The sequence below is a fragment of the Dama dama genome, chromosome 19, assembly GCF_033118175.1.
Source record: "Dama dama isolate Ldn47 chromosome 19, ASM3311817v1, whole genome shotgun sequence".
NCBI lineage: Eukaryota > Metazoa > Chordata > Mammalia > Artiodactyla > Cervidae > Dama > Dama dama.
Window position 1 is genome coordinate 89,203,580 of NC_083699.1, and position 16,853 is coordinate 89,220,432.

The window sequence follows — 16,853 nt, forward strand, 5'->3', positions numbered from 1 at the left end:
AAAGAAACTTGCCCCAGGTTCCAGATCAGAAAGGCAATTTCCCCCGCTAAAAGCCATTGCCGGTCAGTGAGACCGCAAGGAGGCAACCATGCCTGGGTGTAGGATTGGGGGGTGGGTGGGAGGCTGATAAGACAGTCCTGGGTCCTTTCCAGGCCAGGGTCTTACTGTTACTAGGACTCACTCATATCTGACAACTTTCACCCTGCTTCCTTTACACCATGAGGCTCCCACCTTCCAGAACTCTCCATGTCTGCTGAACTTTTGCAACCCTTCCTCTTGGGCTGCCAGCCTAGTGAGGTCACCAGGATTCCAAGTGTTTGACACAGATATGGCCTTATCCTCATGATCAGGATCATGCTCCAGCTTCCTAATCTGGACTCTCATCACCTTTTTCTAGAGAAACCAATTCCACTGTTGCTGGCTTATACTGTAATCATTCATTCATTCATTAATTGAAAGTGGCCATTGTTTCCCTTAGACTGTACCTTGAGAAACTCATAGTCTTTTATGGGAGGGAGTCTTACTCATGTGGTGGAACTCTAACTGCCTCAACCCCATCCTAAAGTGATGGGGTTCACTCACTTTCAAGACAGTTCCTTTCTGGAACCAAGCAATCTTTTCTTTGTGCAGTCAATTGTGATCAGGGAAAGTACCCTAGAGGAGGAATAGTCTCTTTCCTAATTGTCAAATTGAAGACATATGCTTCCTGGCCTGTTAAAATATTAAACTTGCTCTGTACACAGTCGCTTACAACCTGCAACAGGCAGACCATGCCTTCAAGGCTCCGATCTGAGCCCCAGGGCCCTGACAGATGTCAGCTGTTCGGGAAATTCAGGAGGAGAATACCTGCAGATGAATTCCATGGCATGTCCTGGAAACAAAAACCAGGGAGGAAGGGGAAAAGCTGGGCTTGAGAGGCTTTTTGTTTGCGGGGCGGGGGGTGGGGTGGGGGGGTGGCGGTGTGAGGGAGTGCTCAAATGTGTGATCAGAAGCAGGAAAGCTTCCAGGTGGGGCAGGAGGGATGGCGGGAGGGGAGGGTGTGCAGAGAAAGGAGCATCTATCTGGTGGATAGCGGGAAGTCACTGGCGGAAATCTTCCTGTTTTGTTTGTTGTCACATTCCCAATTCCAGGGAAGAGACTGGGACATAGTAGGCACTTGATCAGTCTGTGTTGAATGAATTGAATGAATCTCACAGGATGTGTCTTCTGAGAGTTTTTTTCCAGGCAATATTCATAGGTGCCCCAAGGGCTTCCCAGGTGGCACAGTGGTAAAGAACCCACCTGCCGATGCCATAGATACAAAAGTTGTGGATCAGGAAGTCCTGGATCAGGAAGATCCCCTGGAGTAGGAAATGGCAACCCACTCCAGTATTCTTGCCTGGGAAATCCCATGGACAGAGGAGCCTGGGGGGCTATTGTCCATGGGGTTGCAAAGAGTTGGACACAACTGAGCACACACACACACACACACGGGAAAATAAAATAAAGGGCTTCAGAAAATTTGGCAAACTGACTATTCTATTCCCCACAGTAGCACAGTAAGTGCTCTGCAGCAGTGGGTCTCAAACTTAGCCTCTCTGAACCACCTGGAGGGCCTGTTAAAACACAGACTGCCAGGCGCACTCCTCCTCAGTGGTCTAGGGTGGGGCTTGAGAATTTGCATGTGTAGAGCTTCAAGTTCCTAAATGTCTCAGCTCAGGCTGCTATAACAAAATACCACAGATTGCCAGTTTAGACAACAGATGTTTGTTATTGTTGTTCAGTCACTAAGTCGTGTCTGCCTCTTTGCAACCCCATGGACAGCAGCATGCCAGGCTTCCCTGTCCTTCACCATCTCCTGGAGTTTGCTCAAACTCATGTCTATTGAGTCGGTGATGCCATCCAACCATCTCATCCTCTGTTGTCCCCTTCTCCTTCTGCCTTCAATCTTCCTAGCATCAGGGACTTTTCCAATGAGTTGTCTCTTCACATTAGGTGGCCAAAGTATTGGAGCTGCAGCTTCAGCATCAGTCCTTCTGATGAATATTCAGGGTTGATGTACTCTCACTTTACTGAGAGTGAGATTTCTGCCCTAACCTCTGACTCTCACATCAACTCAGCCAACCCTACCTCTGTGGGGCTTTGCAGAATTTGCCAGTCAGCCCCAGGCTGGGCAAGAGAACCTTTATCCTGTTTGAGGGACTAATTGAAGTGCACCTTTTCATTGCATGGAAATGAGGCCCATCAGTAAGACCTGGAAGTTAAAGGATCGCCCCAGGGTGTCATGCTGGGGTGATACCAGCTGATCCAGTAAGCTGATCACACAGGCAAAAATCATATCATGGGGCCAGGGCACCAGTCTTATCATTGCTGCATAATAAAGGTGTTCCTCTCTCCCCATGGATAAATTTAAATCCTGGGTGCTAGCAATTCTTGATTTACACTCTCTGAGCACAAATTACGAGGACAACCTTTCGGGATGGTTTTGAGGATTTGCTCAAATGTTCCTCAACCAAATTGCAAATGGGAGTAGTCTCTTTGACACTGGCCACCTTTTATGTTTCCTGCTGCCCTGGGCTCCACTGCCCTGAGTCAGCAATTGCTTTTTGACAGAAGACCCAGCAGGTGCTTTCTGAGCTGTCATAAACACCTGCTGCTGAAAAACCACTGAACTTTTCCCTGCCAATTCACAAGTGCAGGCGAACTCCTGGGGAGATCTTAAATCGATTTGCAAATAAGAGTGGCATCTTTGCCTTGGTGTGAGGTTGATCTTAGCACTAACCAAAACCTCATCTTTCTAATGTTCCAAAACAGTGGCCTGGGGCCAGGTGGCCTTGCAAGTCCTCGGTGAGAATGCAGTTGGTTTCAATCCTCCTGGTTCATTAGCGTTCCATTTCAGCAACCAAAGTTCAATTTTGACCTACCCTTCAAATATGTCCTGTGGGGCAGGAGCTTATGAAGCTTATGTATTCACTCTCATCTGAATCTAACACATAAGAAGGCTGCTGCAGTAAAGAGTGGCTTTCTAGAACACAAGGCACTTACTTAAATAAAGTAACACACTCCTTAGCGTGGTGTACAAGCTTCTCAGGATCCCAGCCCCACTGCTTTCCACCAGCCTCACCTCCAGCCACACATATCTGACACAACACTGGTTGGTTGGAAAGTATCTTTCTATCATGCACAGAATCATCTCTCTTGATTGCTTTATCAAATGTTTCATTTTGCTGTAATCTTATCTTTCTTCCAATTCACTAACTCTGTTGTGGCTTTCTTGATTTATTTCAACAACTATGTCTTTTATTTCTGAAATTTCTCTCTGGTTCTTTTTCAAACCTGCCTTCTCCTACCTCCTTTCCAATTGCTCCATTTTCTCTGGTTCCTGGAATGTGTTTGATCATCTGTTTTGTCTGCTTTTTCTCATGCATGCAAAGAATTGTTCCCTCTATGTTTTTTCAGTTTTTACTCTCAGTTCATCTCCAGCAGGAATTGTCCTGCTCATGCCCTGGATTGGGAGCACATGTCTGTCCAGAGGTTTTGAGTATGTCTTTGCTAAAGGCCTAAAGACTTCAAAGATGCATTTTTAAAGTAGAGTCTAAGGTCTGGATTTCCATGTCAAGTGGGTTGTTTACACTTGAAGCTAACATGTATGCTCAGGAATGGTTTGGAGGGGTAACATCTCAGAAGATATGCTTACCAGAGTGATTGGCTGGCTTCCCCCCACATCCCTGGGTGGATATTGGCAGTTGTCCCAAGACCCAGACTTCAGACAGTCCCAGACTTTATGCAGACATGCCAACTCGAGTTTTCTTTGCACAGAAGACCTGAGTCATTCCTGATTCCTGTGGGCTTTGAAACCACAGCTGATAGGCCCTGCCTTTCTCTCTTATTCTTGTTTTATATTGTTGCTATTGTTGTTATAGTTTATGCAGCATCTCCATGTGTTTGGAAAAGGGAAGGAGTTTCCATATCTGTTCAGGTTGAAAATATGCTCTAAGTATTTTGAGTGCTTTGTTTTAGCTCAATTCACACAACCACCCCATGATGTACATACTATTATTATCCTTACTCTACAGGTGAAGGAATTAAGGATCAGGAAGCTTGAAGTACGTTCCTCAAGTCCAGAATATGGTTCCCCAGAAATTCCTAAAGACAGTGTGATACCCAACCTGTGACCCCTAGGCTCACCCTACAAGGACTCCCCACCCCCTCCTTGGTTGCCCCGCCCACTGCACTCTGTGGCTGCCTTCAACCCCAGGGCAGCCCCTCACTCTGTCCTACCCACTTCTCACGCTTCTCCTACTACATTTGGTCCTCTCCCCCCATTGAAATGCTTTCCATCTTACTGTAATGTCAAACACACTTCTCAACCTTTCCCCTCTCTAGTACATACTGTAAATTCTAAGGAGAAGCGAGGATGGAGTGGTGAGAGCAAATGAGAGGAGCATCTTCGGAATTTGGCAGTAACTTGGCTGGAGGGAGGGGCAGAGGGAGGAAGTCAAAAGCAGTGCCCAGTGTACTGGCTTGGATGACAGACTGGATGAGGGAGCATTCGTTGAGGCGGGGCACACGGGACAAGGAGCAGGCGAGGCTGGGGCACGGGGCTATAGGGCTCAGTCTGGGACACGGTGAGTCTGAAGTGCCTGTAGGACAACCGAGCGGACCACTCGGGCAATCTGACATGTGAGTCCATCACTCAAGAGATAAGCGTCTGGGACTTCCCTGGTGGTCCAGAGGTTGAGAATCCACCTGCAAAGGCAGGGCACATAGCTTCGACCCCTGGTCTGGGAGTATCCCACATGCCAGGGGGCAGTTAGGCCCGGGCACCACAACTGCTGAGTCTGCACGCGCTAGGGCCTGTGCTTCACAACAAGAGAAGCCTGCATACCGCAGCTAAAGAGCGGCCTCCTCTCGCTGCAGCTAGAGAAAGCCCACATGCAGCAATGAAAATACAAGGCAACCAAAAAAAAAAATTAAAAGTAAAAAACTAAGTATTTTAAAAAGAATAAGAGTTAAGTATCTGCTCAAGACCATGATTTGGCAGTGAGCATGCCGAAGATGCAGGTTTGATCTTTGGGTTGAGAAGATCTCCTGGAGAAGGAAATGGCATTTCACTCCAATATTCTTGCCTGGGAAATCGCCTGATAGGCTATAGTCCATGGGGTCACAAAGAGTCGGGCAGGACTTAGCAACTAAACAACAACAACAAGGGAGGATTAAGTGGTACAAGGAAGAGGAAAAGCTGCTTTGACATTGAGAAGCATGTCCCAAGATTGATTGTTGCTATGACTACCATCTTCCTCCAGCCCTCAAAGACTGGTACCTCGTACTGCCTGTAGGAAAAATAAAAAAGCTGTCCAAGTCCTAGGACCTCAGTTCCAAGCTATCCTTGTAGCTTCGTCTCATACTCCTCACCTTTCCCAAACCAATGGGACTGCGTCTGTGCTCCTTCCCTCCTCACAGGGCAATCAGACCCTCACTCCCCTCCACCATGTCATCCCAGTGCCTCACACAAATCTGTGGGCAGGAGTCACAATTGTTGCAAGCCTTTTTGTCAATTCTGTGTCTGAACTGGAAGCTCCATGAGGACAGGTGCTTTCCTTCCTTCACAAAGCAGGATATGCGTTTAGTAAATGTCCACAGGACTGAATGAATGAGTGAATCTCCATTCGTCCCAAACCCAGTATCTTTTTTTGGCAGTAGGACTGATGAATGAAGGATTAAAAGATTGCTGCTGCATTTGCCTGGAATGTTTTCTTACCGTCTATTCCTAATGGAGGCTTAGCAGTTCTAGTGACCCTATGTGCCCGCTTCTCCCAGCCAGAAGTCTGGATCTCACAGTGCGTTATGTCTTGTGTGTAAGACTAATCTCAATTCCCATTTCATTCGAGTCTCTTGTGTATTTGATACCTAACCACCACTATCACGACCACCACCCCTGCCCCAAATTGAAAATCTGAAGGCAAAGCACATACCTGATAAGTTCTGCATTCCACACAGCCTCTAGTACACTCCCTCACACATTGGTTTGTAGGTAAATGCATCATATATTGAATAACTATGTTCAAAAATACCTGATTTCAAAGACAAAGACCAATACAGCATACTAACGCATATCTATGGACTTTAGAAAGATGGTAACGATAACCCTATATGCAAAACAGAAAAAGAGACACAGATGTACAGAACAGACTTTTGGACTCTGTGGGAGAAGGCGAGGGTGGGATGTTTTGAGAGAACAGCATCAAAACATGTATATTATAAAGGGTGAAACAGATTACCAGCCCAGGTTGCATGCATGAGACAAGTGCTTGGGGCTGGTGCACTGGGAAGACCCAGAGGGATGGGGTGGGGAAGGAGGTGGGAGGGGGGATCGGGATGGGGAATACATGTAAATCCATGGCTGATTCATGTCAATGTATGGCAAAAACCACTACAATAAAAAAAAAACAATAAAACAAAACCAGATTAACCAAGCTAAAAAAAAAAAAAAAATACCTGATTTCCTGAGGAAACAAACTCAGAACTTTCCATGTGGCCCTTTCTAGGCCATTTAGACCAACTCCTGGCAGCCTAACTTCCTCCCCTCTCGTGAGAGGCTTCTCCAGTCCCCAGCTCACCCTGGAGTACCACCCTGCTCCTAGCCCAGACCTCCTTGGCGTTGTTCCTGCTACCCACCCTGTAAGTGATGTGAAAGAAAGCAAGCCAGAGGACCCAGCCCCCACCCAGCCCCGGCAGACATGCAGCACTGCAGAGTCAACCGGCACGTGGATTCTATGTGGCCATCAGGACCGAGAGCACGGCTGCTGGAAGTGGGGTGCAGGCAACCGGGGCAAGGGAGTCCCCTTGTGCTGCCCAACTGACTTTTGTGCTTTGTCTACATTTCAAAGGGGATGAGATGCGGAGAGGGTTATTGCACTTCCACCTGCTCCCTTCCCACCCTGGACTGGTCAGAGCTTTCCTGATGCCTCAGAGAATATCCTGGGGGCAGGGGTATTCTGACTAGCCATCCTTGACTTGCATCCTGGACTGCAAGTCCAGGGCACGTTGGGCCTCCTTGGGTTGGAAGCTTCCTCACTCGGAACTCTCCTTAGTTCCTCAGTCTCCTGTTGCCCCCTGGTCTTCCTTTGTGCCATACGTATACCCCTAGGTCAGCCTCATCTGGGTCCCAGACCCACCCCCAGACTCGTGTACCCAGTCCAGTGTCTGATCACAGGCATCAAGCAGGAGGGGAGTATAAACTGGGTTAGGACCTCTAGTTGGATATATGCAGTGCTGAACTGTATACTCAGTAAAGTATAACAGGATTTTGGAAATGTCTGCCTGGACCCCTCCTGCTTACCTTCCGAGGGTCCCTAAAATATTCATCAGGCTTTATCAGGTTAATGGACTTCAAAAGGAGTAATTTTCTGAGACATGAGACAAGACAGTATAAAAAAGAACATTAAGGGGAAAAAATCTTACTCTAAAATGAAAGGGAAAAGATCATTTAGCATCCCTGTTGGTGTTATCTATTCATGAGAAACAGCACATTTAATCCAGAGTAGGGTGTAGGGAGGACTTTGATGCCTTCACTTGGGGTCACCTTCCTGCAGAACTCATCTGTCTCCGCTGCCACAGATGACAGGGGCGATGAAGACAAGAGGATGCAGAAGGATCTGAGGGCGAGGGAGCGGGGAAGAGATGGAGTCTAATGTGACTTCTAGGGCACTTGCTTGGATTGGAGGGAGGGGGTGCCATTCCCCAGCCTTGCCACCTTTTGTTCTTCCTAGCTCGTTTTCCAAGACATGCCATGTTGGTTTCTAATTTGGATCACACTGCAAAGACATCAAACCAGTCCATCCTAAAGGAAATCAACCCTGAATATTCACTGGAAAGACTGCTGCTAAAACTGAAGCTCCAATACTTTGGTCACCTGATGCAAAGAGCTGACTCATTGGAAAAGTCCCTGATGCTGGGAAAGATTGAGGGCAGAATGATAAAGGGGCAACAGAGGATGAGATGGTTAGATAGCATCACCGACTCAATGGACATGAATTTGAGCAAACTCCAGGAGATAGTGAAAGACAGAGGAGTCTGCCATGCAGTCGCAGAGTCAGACATGACTTAGTGACTGAACAACAAGTGGGATTTGAGTACCTTGAGGTCAGAAATAGTGACTTTATCCTGGCTCCAAATGTCTCTACCCACCCATTAAGGTTAGGTTTTGGTTCCCAGGTCTAAGACCATAAGTCTTAGGTACTAAAATTATGAGGGGACATGAATGTGAGTGTGCTCTGTACCAAGTTCAGCCAGGAGGACTCATCTCTCATCCTTCTTTGGCTTCCCAGGGGCTCTAAGGAAGGATGAAACTGAATCTTCTTGAGAAGACTATCTGTCTCAGAATTTATTTTGCTTCAGTTGAAAGGAGCATGAGACTACAACAGTTCCTTGGGCAAGCATTAATATAGAGACAAAGGAATTGAAGGTTTTCTGTTCTTATGAAAAATCCTTCTTTCTTTGTCCGTTGCCTTGTCCTTGCTCATAACTCCTAATTTCTTCCTCTTCTGTTTTGTTCTTTCTCTTTCCCTTCCTCTGCCCCTTCTCTATCTTCATCTTCATTTCTACTTCCAGCCTAGCATCTTTCTTTTTATAGCTCCATCCATCCCCAAGCTTTGAAAAACAGTTTTAACTTTTTCTCTATTGAGGAACTAAGAAAAAATTTCATACAGAGAGAATTTAAGTTGACACCCCCACCTGTCCACCAAGAACTTGCCAACCTAGACAGTTGGTAATTATGTAACCAAGATAATCTGTCCATAGTCAGTTATTTACCCAATGATTAGTTTCCCAGGTGTTCCTCTACCCCATAGTTTGCTCCATCATGTTTGATGTGCATTTCTATAACCTCAGTGCCTATCAGCCATTATGTTCACTGAGTCCTTTGCAATAAACATTGTTAACCTAAAGGTCTCTTCTCCCTCTTTCATAATTAGAATAAAAGTCTGTTGGATGTTTCATTGCGTATTCAATTTTAAGTGTTGCTTCTCTTTCTTTTCACTAGATTTGTGACAAAGAATGGCATTACTATGTCATCAATGTGGAGTTTCCTGTGGTCACCTTATACATGGATGGAGCAACGTATGAACCATACCTGGTGACTAACGATTGGCCCATTCATCCATCTCACATTGCCATGCAACTGACAGTCGGCGCTTGTTGGCAAGGTAACCCTTAAGTCCAGCCCTTCTCCCTGGCCCATCTGTGTACAGTCCACCAAATGTAAAGGCAAAGAAAAGGGCATAGCAAGTGGTATGAGCTTCAGCCAGGAAAATTTACTGTCCCCTACTAATAAAACAGGACTTAAAAAGATAAGAATGAATCCAAGCACTAAGCTTGTGTAATAATAAAGCACTTGGCTTGAGACCAGATTTTGACTTTAGATCAACATGAGCAATTTCAGGATTGCCTCTGAGTTGCTAATGCATTTTATTATTCTGGAACCTTATCTGGTTTCAAACTGGGGCTGTGTAGAGAAAAGCCTGCAAGTGGAATCTGGTATAAAAAATTGCCAGTTGGCTCTGTTGCTCTCTACACTGGTCAGGAGCCAAGGATCTCTGTTTATCCCCACTTGAATTGTCTAAGACCCCGATCCTCTGTTCTGGGAACTCTCTTCCTCTGCTGCTGCCTCTCCTCCAGTCCTCAAACCCAGACTCATCACCTCTTTGGAAGTAGGAGAGCCAGCTCTCTCAGCATGCATCTAGCCTTTCTGTTCCCCACTCAGATCTGTTGACATCTTTGTCTTTGCTCCCTTAACAGCTGGGCTTCTTTGAAGTATCAGTGAGAGACCAGAGGGGAAGTAAAACGCTCCTCAAATAAGCAGATCAGTACTTTGAGATGACTCCTCAAACTCCTGTTGATGCCTTCTTTGCGGGTTACTAAGATTTGAGACCTTAACCATTTGCTGTGCAGGCGGAGGGAAAAGGTGGGTTGTGGTACAAGATTATGACTTCAGAGGACTGGCTCCCTCTAGGGGAGACATAAGCCCGTCTGGGTTGGGACAAAGAGTAAGTTCTGGGCAGCTCCATGCAAGAGAAGATGCAAGAGGGCACGAGGTGCAGCCCTGGGAGCACTAGGGGTGCAGAACCTGGGAAGGAGACAAAGCAGGAATGAGGCAGCGGGAGATAGTGTGTTTTTTTAAATTGAAGGATAGTTGATTGACATTGTTGTATTAGTTTCAGGTATACAGCAAAGTGACTCAGTTATATATGTTCTTTTTCAAACTCTTTTCCCTTACAGGTTATTGCAAAATCTTGAGTAGCGTCACCTGTGCTAAATAGTAGGTCCTTGATTATCTATTGTGTTTATAGTAGTGTGTATATGTTAATCCAAATTCCTAATTTATCCATTCCCCCCTTTCCTTTTTTGGTAACCATGGTTGTTTTCTGTCTGTAAGTCTATATCTGGGTTTCTTTTTTCCAGTTTCTAAATATATTTGTTATTTAATGAAAAGAATTTATTTAGCATTAACTTTTTAAATTTTTCATTGGAGGATAACTGCTTTGCAGTGTTGCATTGGTTTCCGCAGTGCAACAATAGGAATGAGCTCTATGTGTATGTGTATGTGTATCCCCTCCCTCTTGAGCCGCCCTCCCACCCACCCTCATCCCAGCCCTCTAAGTCATCACGGAGCATCGGGCTGGGCCCCTGTGTTACGCAGCAGCTTCCCACTAGTTATCTGTTTTACACATGGTAGTATATATATGTCAATGCTACTTTCTCATGTTTTTGTTTTGTATATAAGTTCATTTGTATCTCTTTTTTTTTTAGATTCCACATATAGGCATTATCAATGTTTGTCTGGCTTACTTCACCTTGTATGATAATGTCTAGGTCCATCCATGTTGCTACATATGGCATTATTTCATTCTTTTCTTATGAGTAAGAGTGTATTTTTGAGTAGAAGTCACCTACTTGAAGTCTGATGTACATCACATGACAGTAAAAATCTTCTCAAACATTTCATAGAACGTGGTAAGAGCTCCCTCAGTATTGCAGAATTCCCCAGGATATCAAGAGAGGAAGACTGTGTCATCTGGCGCAAACCCATGAAACTAGTTAGTATAGCAAGGCACTAATTCAGAGGTTGCCTCTGAATCGTTAGTCACTGAACACGGTGTTAGAACAACAGCCCTCTCATGTGGCTCATGCCCCAGCTAGATGCCACAGCCAGTCCGTAGATATTTTGGAACATAGATTGGATGCTTCCCATAAGAAAGAGTGCTAAGAATGCATTTGAGTCAATTCCAATGAGGTGGATGAAACTGGAGCCTATTATACAGAGTGAAGTAAGTCAGAAAGAGAAACCTCAATACAACATTTTAATGCATATATGTGGAATTTAGAAAGATAGTAACAATGGTCCTATATGCAAGACAGCAAAAGAGACACAGATATAAAGAACAGACTTTTGGATTATGTGGGAGAAGGCGAGGGTGGGATGACATGAGAGAATAGCGTTGTAACATGTATATTACCATATGTAAAATAGATGACCAGTACAAGTTTGATGCATGAGGCAGGGCACTCAAAGCTGGTGCTCTGGGACAACCCAGAGGGATGGGGTGGGGAGGGAGGTGGGAGTGGGGTTCAGGTTGGGGGGACACATGTGCACCCATGACTGATTCCTGTCGATGTATGGCAGAAACCACCACAATATTGTGAGGAAATTATTCCCCAATTAAAATAAATTAATTAATTTAAAAAAGAAAGAAAGGCCCTAATCATGTCGTCACCAGGAACCTTACCATGACTTCCCTAGAGGCCCTCAGGGACCACATCTGATCCCCATCATCCTAGCCTGCAATGGAAACCTGCAGAATCTCTAACTTCCTTGAGCTCCTATTAATACTTTCTCACCTATTTCCTTATCTAGAGTAATACCTGTATTGCAAGGTTATTATAAGGACTTGGTGGCAGGCACTTGGAGTGTGCTTGGCATGTTTCAGTTGAATGAATGTGTAAATTTGAAAACATCTGCTGGTTGCCTCCTCTACCTCCTTCTCTGCTCCTTGTACCTAAACCCTATATGGCAGATTTTCCACAAGACCTTGGTACATTCTGGCCTCTGTGGTTCCAGCTTCCCCACGGCTCCCTGAACGTACTGACCTTCTCCCCTTCCCCAGGACTAACCCTCACAGACAGGCCCTGGCCGACCAGGTCCATCTCTAGGTCAGAAAGAAGGTCACTGAGCCTGGGAAAGAGTCAGTCAGAAGACAAGCATTGGAAGATGGGGCTGATGTTGTAGGAGAGAACACATCATCCAGGCTTCTGAGCGCGGAGACGATTTGGGTATCTTTTCTGAAAGGAAAAGATAATCTCTGGTGAATTTTCAGCATGGGAGAAAAATCCCTTAAAGTATTTAAAATTGAGCTTTATGGGAGGAGTATGAATTCACTAGGATGATAAAGGTAGCTACAGCATATGGCACGGCAGAGCAGCTTAACGTCAGCATGCCCAGGGTGCCCTATCACTGGAATGTGCATGGATTGGAATGAGTGGAGAGGAGGATGAGATAGAGTTGAGACCAGACCATAGGGTGCATCTTGCCTTGTTAGGAGCTTGGATTCTCATGAATATGTACATGCTCCCTGGAGCCATGTTTTTGTCTTGGGTGGTGGTTTAGTTGCTAAGTAATGTCCGACTCTTGCGACCCCATGGACTGTAGCCTGCCAGGCTCCTCTGTCCATAGGATTCTCCAGGCAAGAATACTGGAGTGGGTTGCCATTTCCTTCTCCAAGGGATCTTCCCGACTCAGGAATCGAACCTGGGTCTCTGGCATTGCAGGCAGATTCTTTACCGTCTGAGCTACAAAGGAAGTCCCCTTTGTCTTGGGAGGAGACATCAAAAGGTCTTTCAATAGCGCAGTGTGCCGTGAAATTGGTGGCCTGTGATACAGCCCTTGTCTCGGCATGTTTCTAAGCCTTCCGAAGTCCGCTTATATACACATTATAAGCCCGCTGTGTGAACAGGGCCCTTTGGGCCTGTAATTGTGGGGAGTTTTTCAGGTACTTTTGAGGTTGGCAAGGGAACCAGTTCCCATTTGTGAAATTCCCATTCAGGGTGTTAACAATGGGGATAGAAAATAATGTGCTAGCAGCTGCTTGCTGGGTGCTCCCGGGAACTCACAGCTGGAACTGAGAGGCTCCAGCTCAGAGGCTGGGCAGGACTCTGCCGCCCCACTTAGCCTACTGTGTCCTGTGATTGAATCGGAAAGCCAGAGTAATCAGTGGAACTTCATTTTCATTGGTATTTTTCCAGTAATAAAAAAAAAAAATGAGATTTCATTTACACTTAAGAAATATTGCCAGGATGGCCTTAAGCAGGCGGCATATCTTAATTCTAGAGAAGGGCTTTTGAAGTCAGGATGGACCTTGCATCTCAAGAGAGTCCTTCTGTCTCTGTGTGGCCACTGTGTGCCACCTAGCCATCACCTCTGCGCTCTGTCAGGGTTTCCAGGATGGAGTCAGACCCTCCTGGCCAAAATCAGTCAGTGCTGACTGAGAAACTGCTGTCTTTAAACAAATACCAGGTCCCTTGTCTCTCTCTGGGTCATGCCATGCGGGAAGATTGTTTAAAAGACTAATTAATTTGTCCTTTTCCTTAGAGTCCCTATTCATCCATTTCTAACAACAAAAATTCAAGTTCTACTCATATATGATAAAAATTATATAATCTTCTTTGTGCCTGGACCTCTACCCCAGGTCCAACCACCCAGCACCTATAACTCAGTTGTCATGGGAGTGAGTTAGGAAGGCTACTGATGCGCCAGCCACAGAGATGCCCCAGCAGGTGATACTCCAGAGCACCTCTCCCCCAACACGACAACCAGAGAAGCTCTGACTTACTTATTTTATATGATATCAGAGCTAGAGTAGTTTTAATGAAATGGCTAAACGTGTTTGAAGAAGCATAGCTGTAAACACACACTTAAGAAGCTACCACCCTGCCCCCTGCCTGAGCCTTATCTGTTCTTGGCAGAGCTCATCACTGTCTTCCCTGTTTGTGGCTCTGTCCCCAGTGACCACCTCATCTCTGCCTCTGCTGGGGACTCTCCTCCAGTGCTCTGGACCTTGGCCTTCCTAGAGTGTCCAGCTTCGCCTCTTCCTAATGATGGCACCCCCTGATCTTGGATGGGGAGGGCTTTCTACCCTAGCTCCTAGTCTGGCTGAGTCCTGCCTGCTACTTAACAAACAAAGCAGCAGGAGATAGAGAAGAGGATGTTTATAAAAATTAGACTCTGTTAAGAAACAGAAACAGAACCCCCACTTCCTTGTGGCTTTTGGGAGGAGCTGAGTTAAAGAATACAAATGGCCAAAAGAAGGAATAAAAAGGCAGAAATGATGCTGAAAGTTGCAGTAATCAATAGCATCTGTTCCTCAGACAGAGGGGAATTGGAGCCACATGTGGTCCTGAGATCTGGTGTACATTTTCAGGTCATTATTTTTGCCAGACACTAAAATTAGTGCAGACTTGGAGTGCATGTCATCACTTAATAAACTTGGTCTAATTTAATACAAATTCTCTTAATAAAGTCTGTGTTGAAATTATTTTGCATCCCTGGAGGTCTCTGCTGCTGGGAGAGAGGCACGTGCTAGCATAGTCTGCTTTACATTCAAGTGGCATTTCCCAAGGGTTTCATGAAGCTTGGTTCCCCCAGGTTCCACAAGAAGGCCAAGGTCAAGTTTGGGAAACCATATAAGCCATCCCCACAGCCCCACACTGAAGAGTCACAATGCACCTTTGTTTATTCAAAGCTCTCAGAAGCCCACCAAGGAACCAATCAGTTTGACATTACCTAACCTATGTTTCTCAGTCTTATTTCACTATGGAACTCACTCTTCGTAGATTAGTGTTCCTGGAGCACTGTTTGGGAACCATCTCATTGGAGTTATTAATCGAGGTCTCTATCCCCCACTAAGGCATGGATTTGCAGAAGGCAAGGACTATCTGCTCTCAAAGACTCCCCTTCCCTCCCATTTCCTCCTATTTCATGTCCTGGAGAAGGTCAATAATTATTGGTTATTGCATTATATCCCAGTTTTGAGTTTGTTTTGACAACGGTGTATGGCTCATGTATTACACACAGGGATGACTAACACGGTGTCTCTTAGCATTGTCTGTATTTTAAAAATCAAATAAAGATGATTCTAGGCCCTAGACTTCATTTGACATAAGGGTATATTGGTCTAAAGACAACACAGATGAAATCAGCTTTAAAATTCGGTGATTTATGTGTGGAAACACAGGATAACTGAGTTACAATTTTAACTTTGAATCTCATTCTGAAAGTTACATTAATTAGAAAATTTTAGCAAGGGTCTTAGAGCAAAAAGACCATTTTAACTCTAAGTATCATTTTAACTTCTCTGAGAGACACACTTGGGCAAGGAGAAAGAAAAGAGAAAGAGGCCCCTGAAGAAAGAGAAGATTCCCATGACAACATCTTATCTCAAAGTTCCCTTGGTTCTTGCTGGCAGCAAAACTGACTGCTAGTTTTGAGTTCCTGCACTGTGCTCAGCTCTGGTTTGTCTTCGCTTTAACAACCCTATGTTGTGGATGTAATTATCATCTCCATTTTGCTCATGAGGAAACTGAGACTCAGAGAACATAAGAACTTGGGAAGGGTTACCTAGAGCCTGGATTTGCACTGAGAACTGTGTTACCCACAGCCTTAACTATACTGCTACACCCACCTCTGCTTCTAGAAACATGTAGAATCAGATGATGTTTAATAGCCAAGCAAGGAAGGCCAGAAGATTCTGGAATCTGCAGTCAAACCATTTGCCTAGACTCCCCGGGCATTCTTCCCCAGATCAGACAAAGTCAAGCTGAGGCCAAAGATAATGACTGGCCCATTGGGCATCTTGGTTTAATGGGAGAGCTGAATCTGGAGTCAGAAAAGAATTCCAGACCCTCACTGCTGCTGCTTACCTTCTCTGGGTCTTTTAAGACTGTGTCTTGCCTCTGTGCTCCTGGAGAATGGTGGGCCATTCTGGTTGATATATGAGGGCCCTTCCAACTTTGTGAATCTTGGTGCCTAACCCCCAAGTACTGACTTTTGGGGTCATCCCATAAGTCATATGTTTCTTATGAACTTAGAACCCACCATGCAAATGTTCACTGAAAATGCTGGAAGGATGGAGACATAACCACCAAAGGATCAATAAAGCCTGCTGAGACTGTGTCATTGCCAGTCCTGTGGGCAGAGCATCCCTGACCACCAGTCCTTACAATTACAGTTCTAAACCCTGGGGTTGTGTGCAGGTTTTAAAGCCAGAGTTTATGGGAGTCTATTACACACTTCACTTAGCCTTTGCATTCAGTGGGTATCTCCATCGCTGAAATGAGAGAAAGCAAGATTTCCAATGGTCTCACCATTTGCATTGCTCAAAATTGATAGCCAACCCTCCGTGAAATTGTGTTCATTGAGGGGCATCCCCATCAACAAGCCGTGCGCAGAGCCGCATCCAACTCAAGCAGCGGGGAACATGGCCCCACTCCTTTCTATGTGCTTCTCAGACTAAATAGCTGTGGGAAAGACAGCAGGAAAAAAAAAGACCAGCGACATCCCACACATACTCTGCAAAGGGAAGCTACTTTGTCCATTCACACAACACAGGTCTTTCACTCAGAGGAAAGTGAATAATACTGATTCTAAAGCTATGTGTATAGTTGGTGGGCCCACCTCTCAGTGGAAAGAAAGCTGAATGAAAACTCTGGCTCAGAATAACACAAGCTATGTTAAATCACTTTTTCTAAATACTATTATTTTTCATGAGAACTATATTTCCCAGTAAGCTTGACACAAATCATTGGGAGTTGCTGCTGAAATC

General features: G+C 45.4%; 1 protein-coding gene across 1 annotated transcript in view; it reads left to right on the forward strand.

Moving 5' to 3' along the window:
* CLSTN2 (calsyntenin 2) overlaps window positions 1–16,853 on the forward strand; it is a 728,679-nt gene that overhangs the window by 676,701 nt on the left and 35,125 nt on the right. The window contains exon 11 of the mRNA XM_061168062.1: window positions 9,023–9,185. Within this exon, the coding sequence (XP_061024045.1) occupies window positions 9,023–9,185 (163 nt within the window). The remainder of the gene's footprint in view (window positions 1–9,022; window positions 9,186–16,853) is intronic.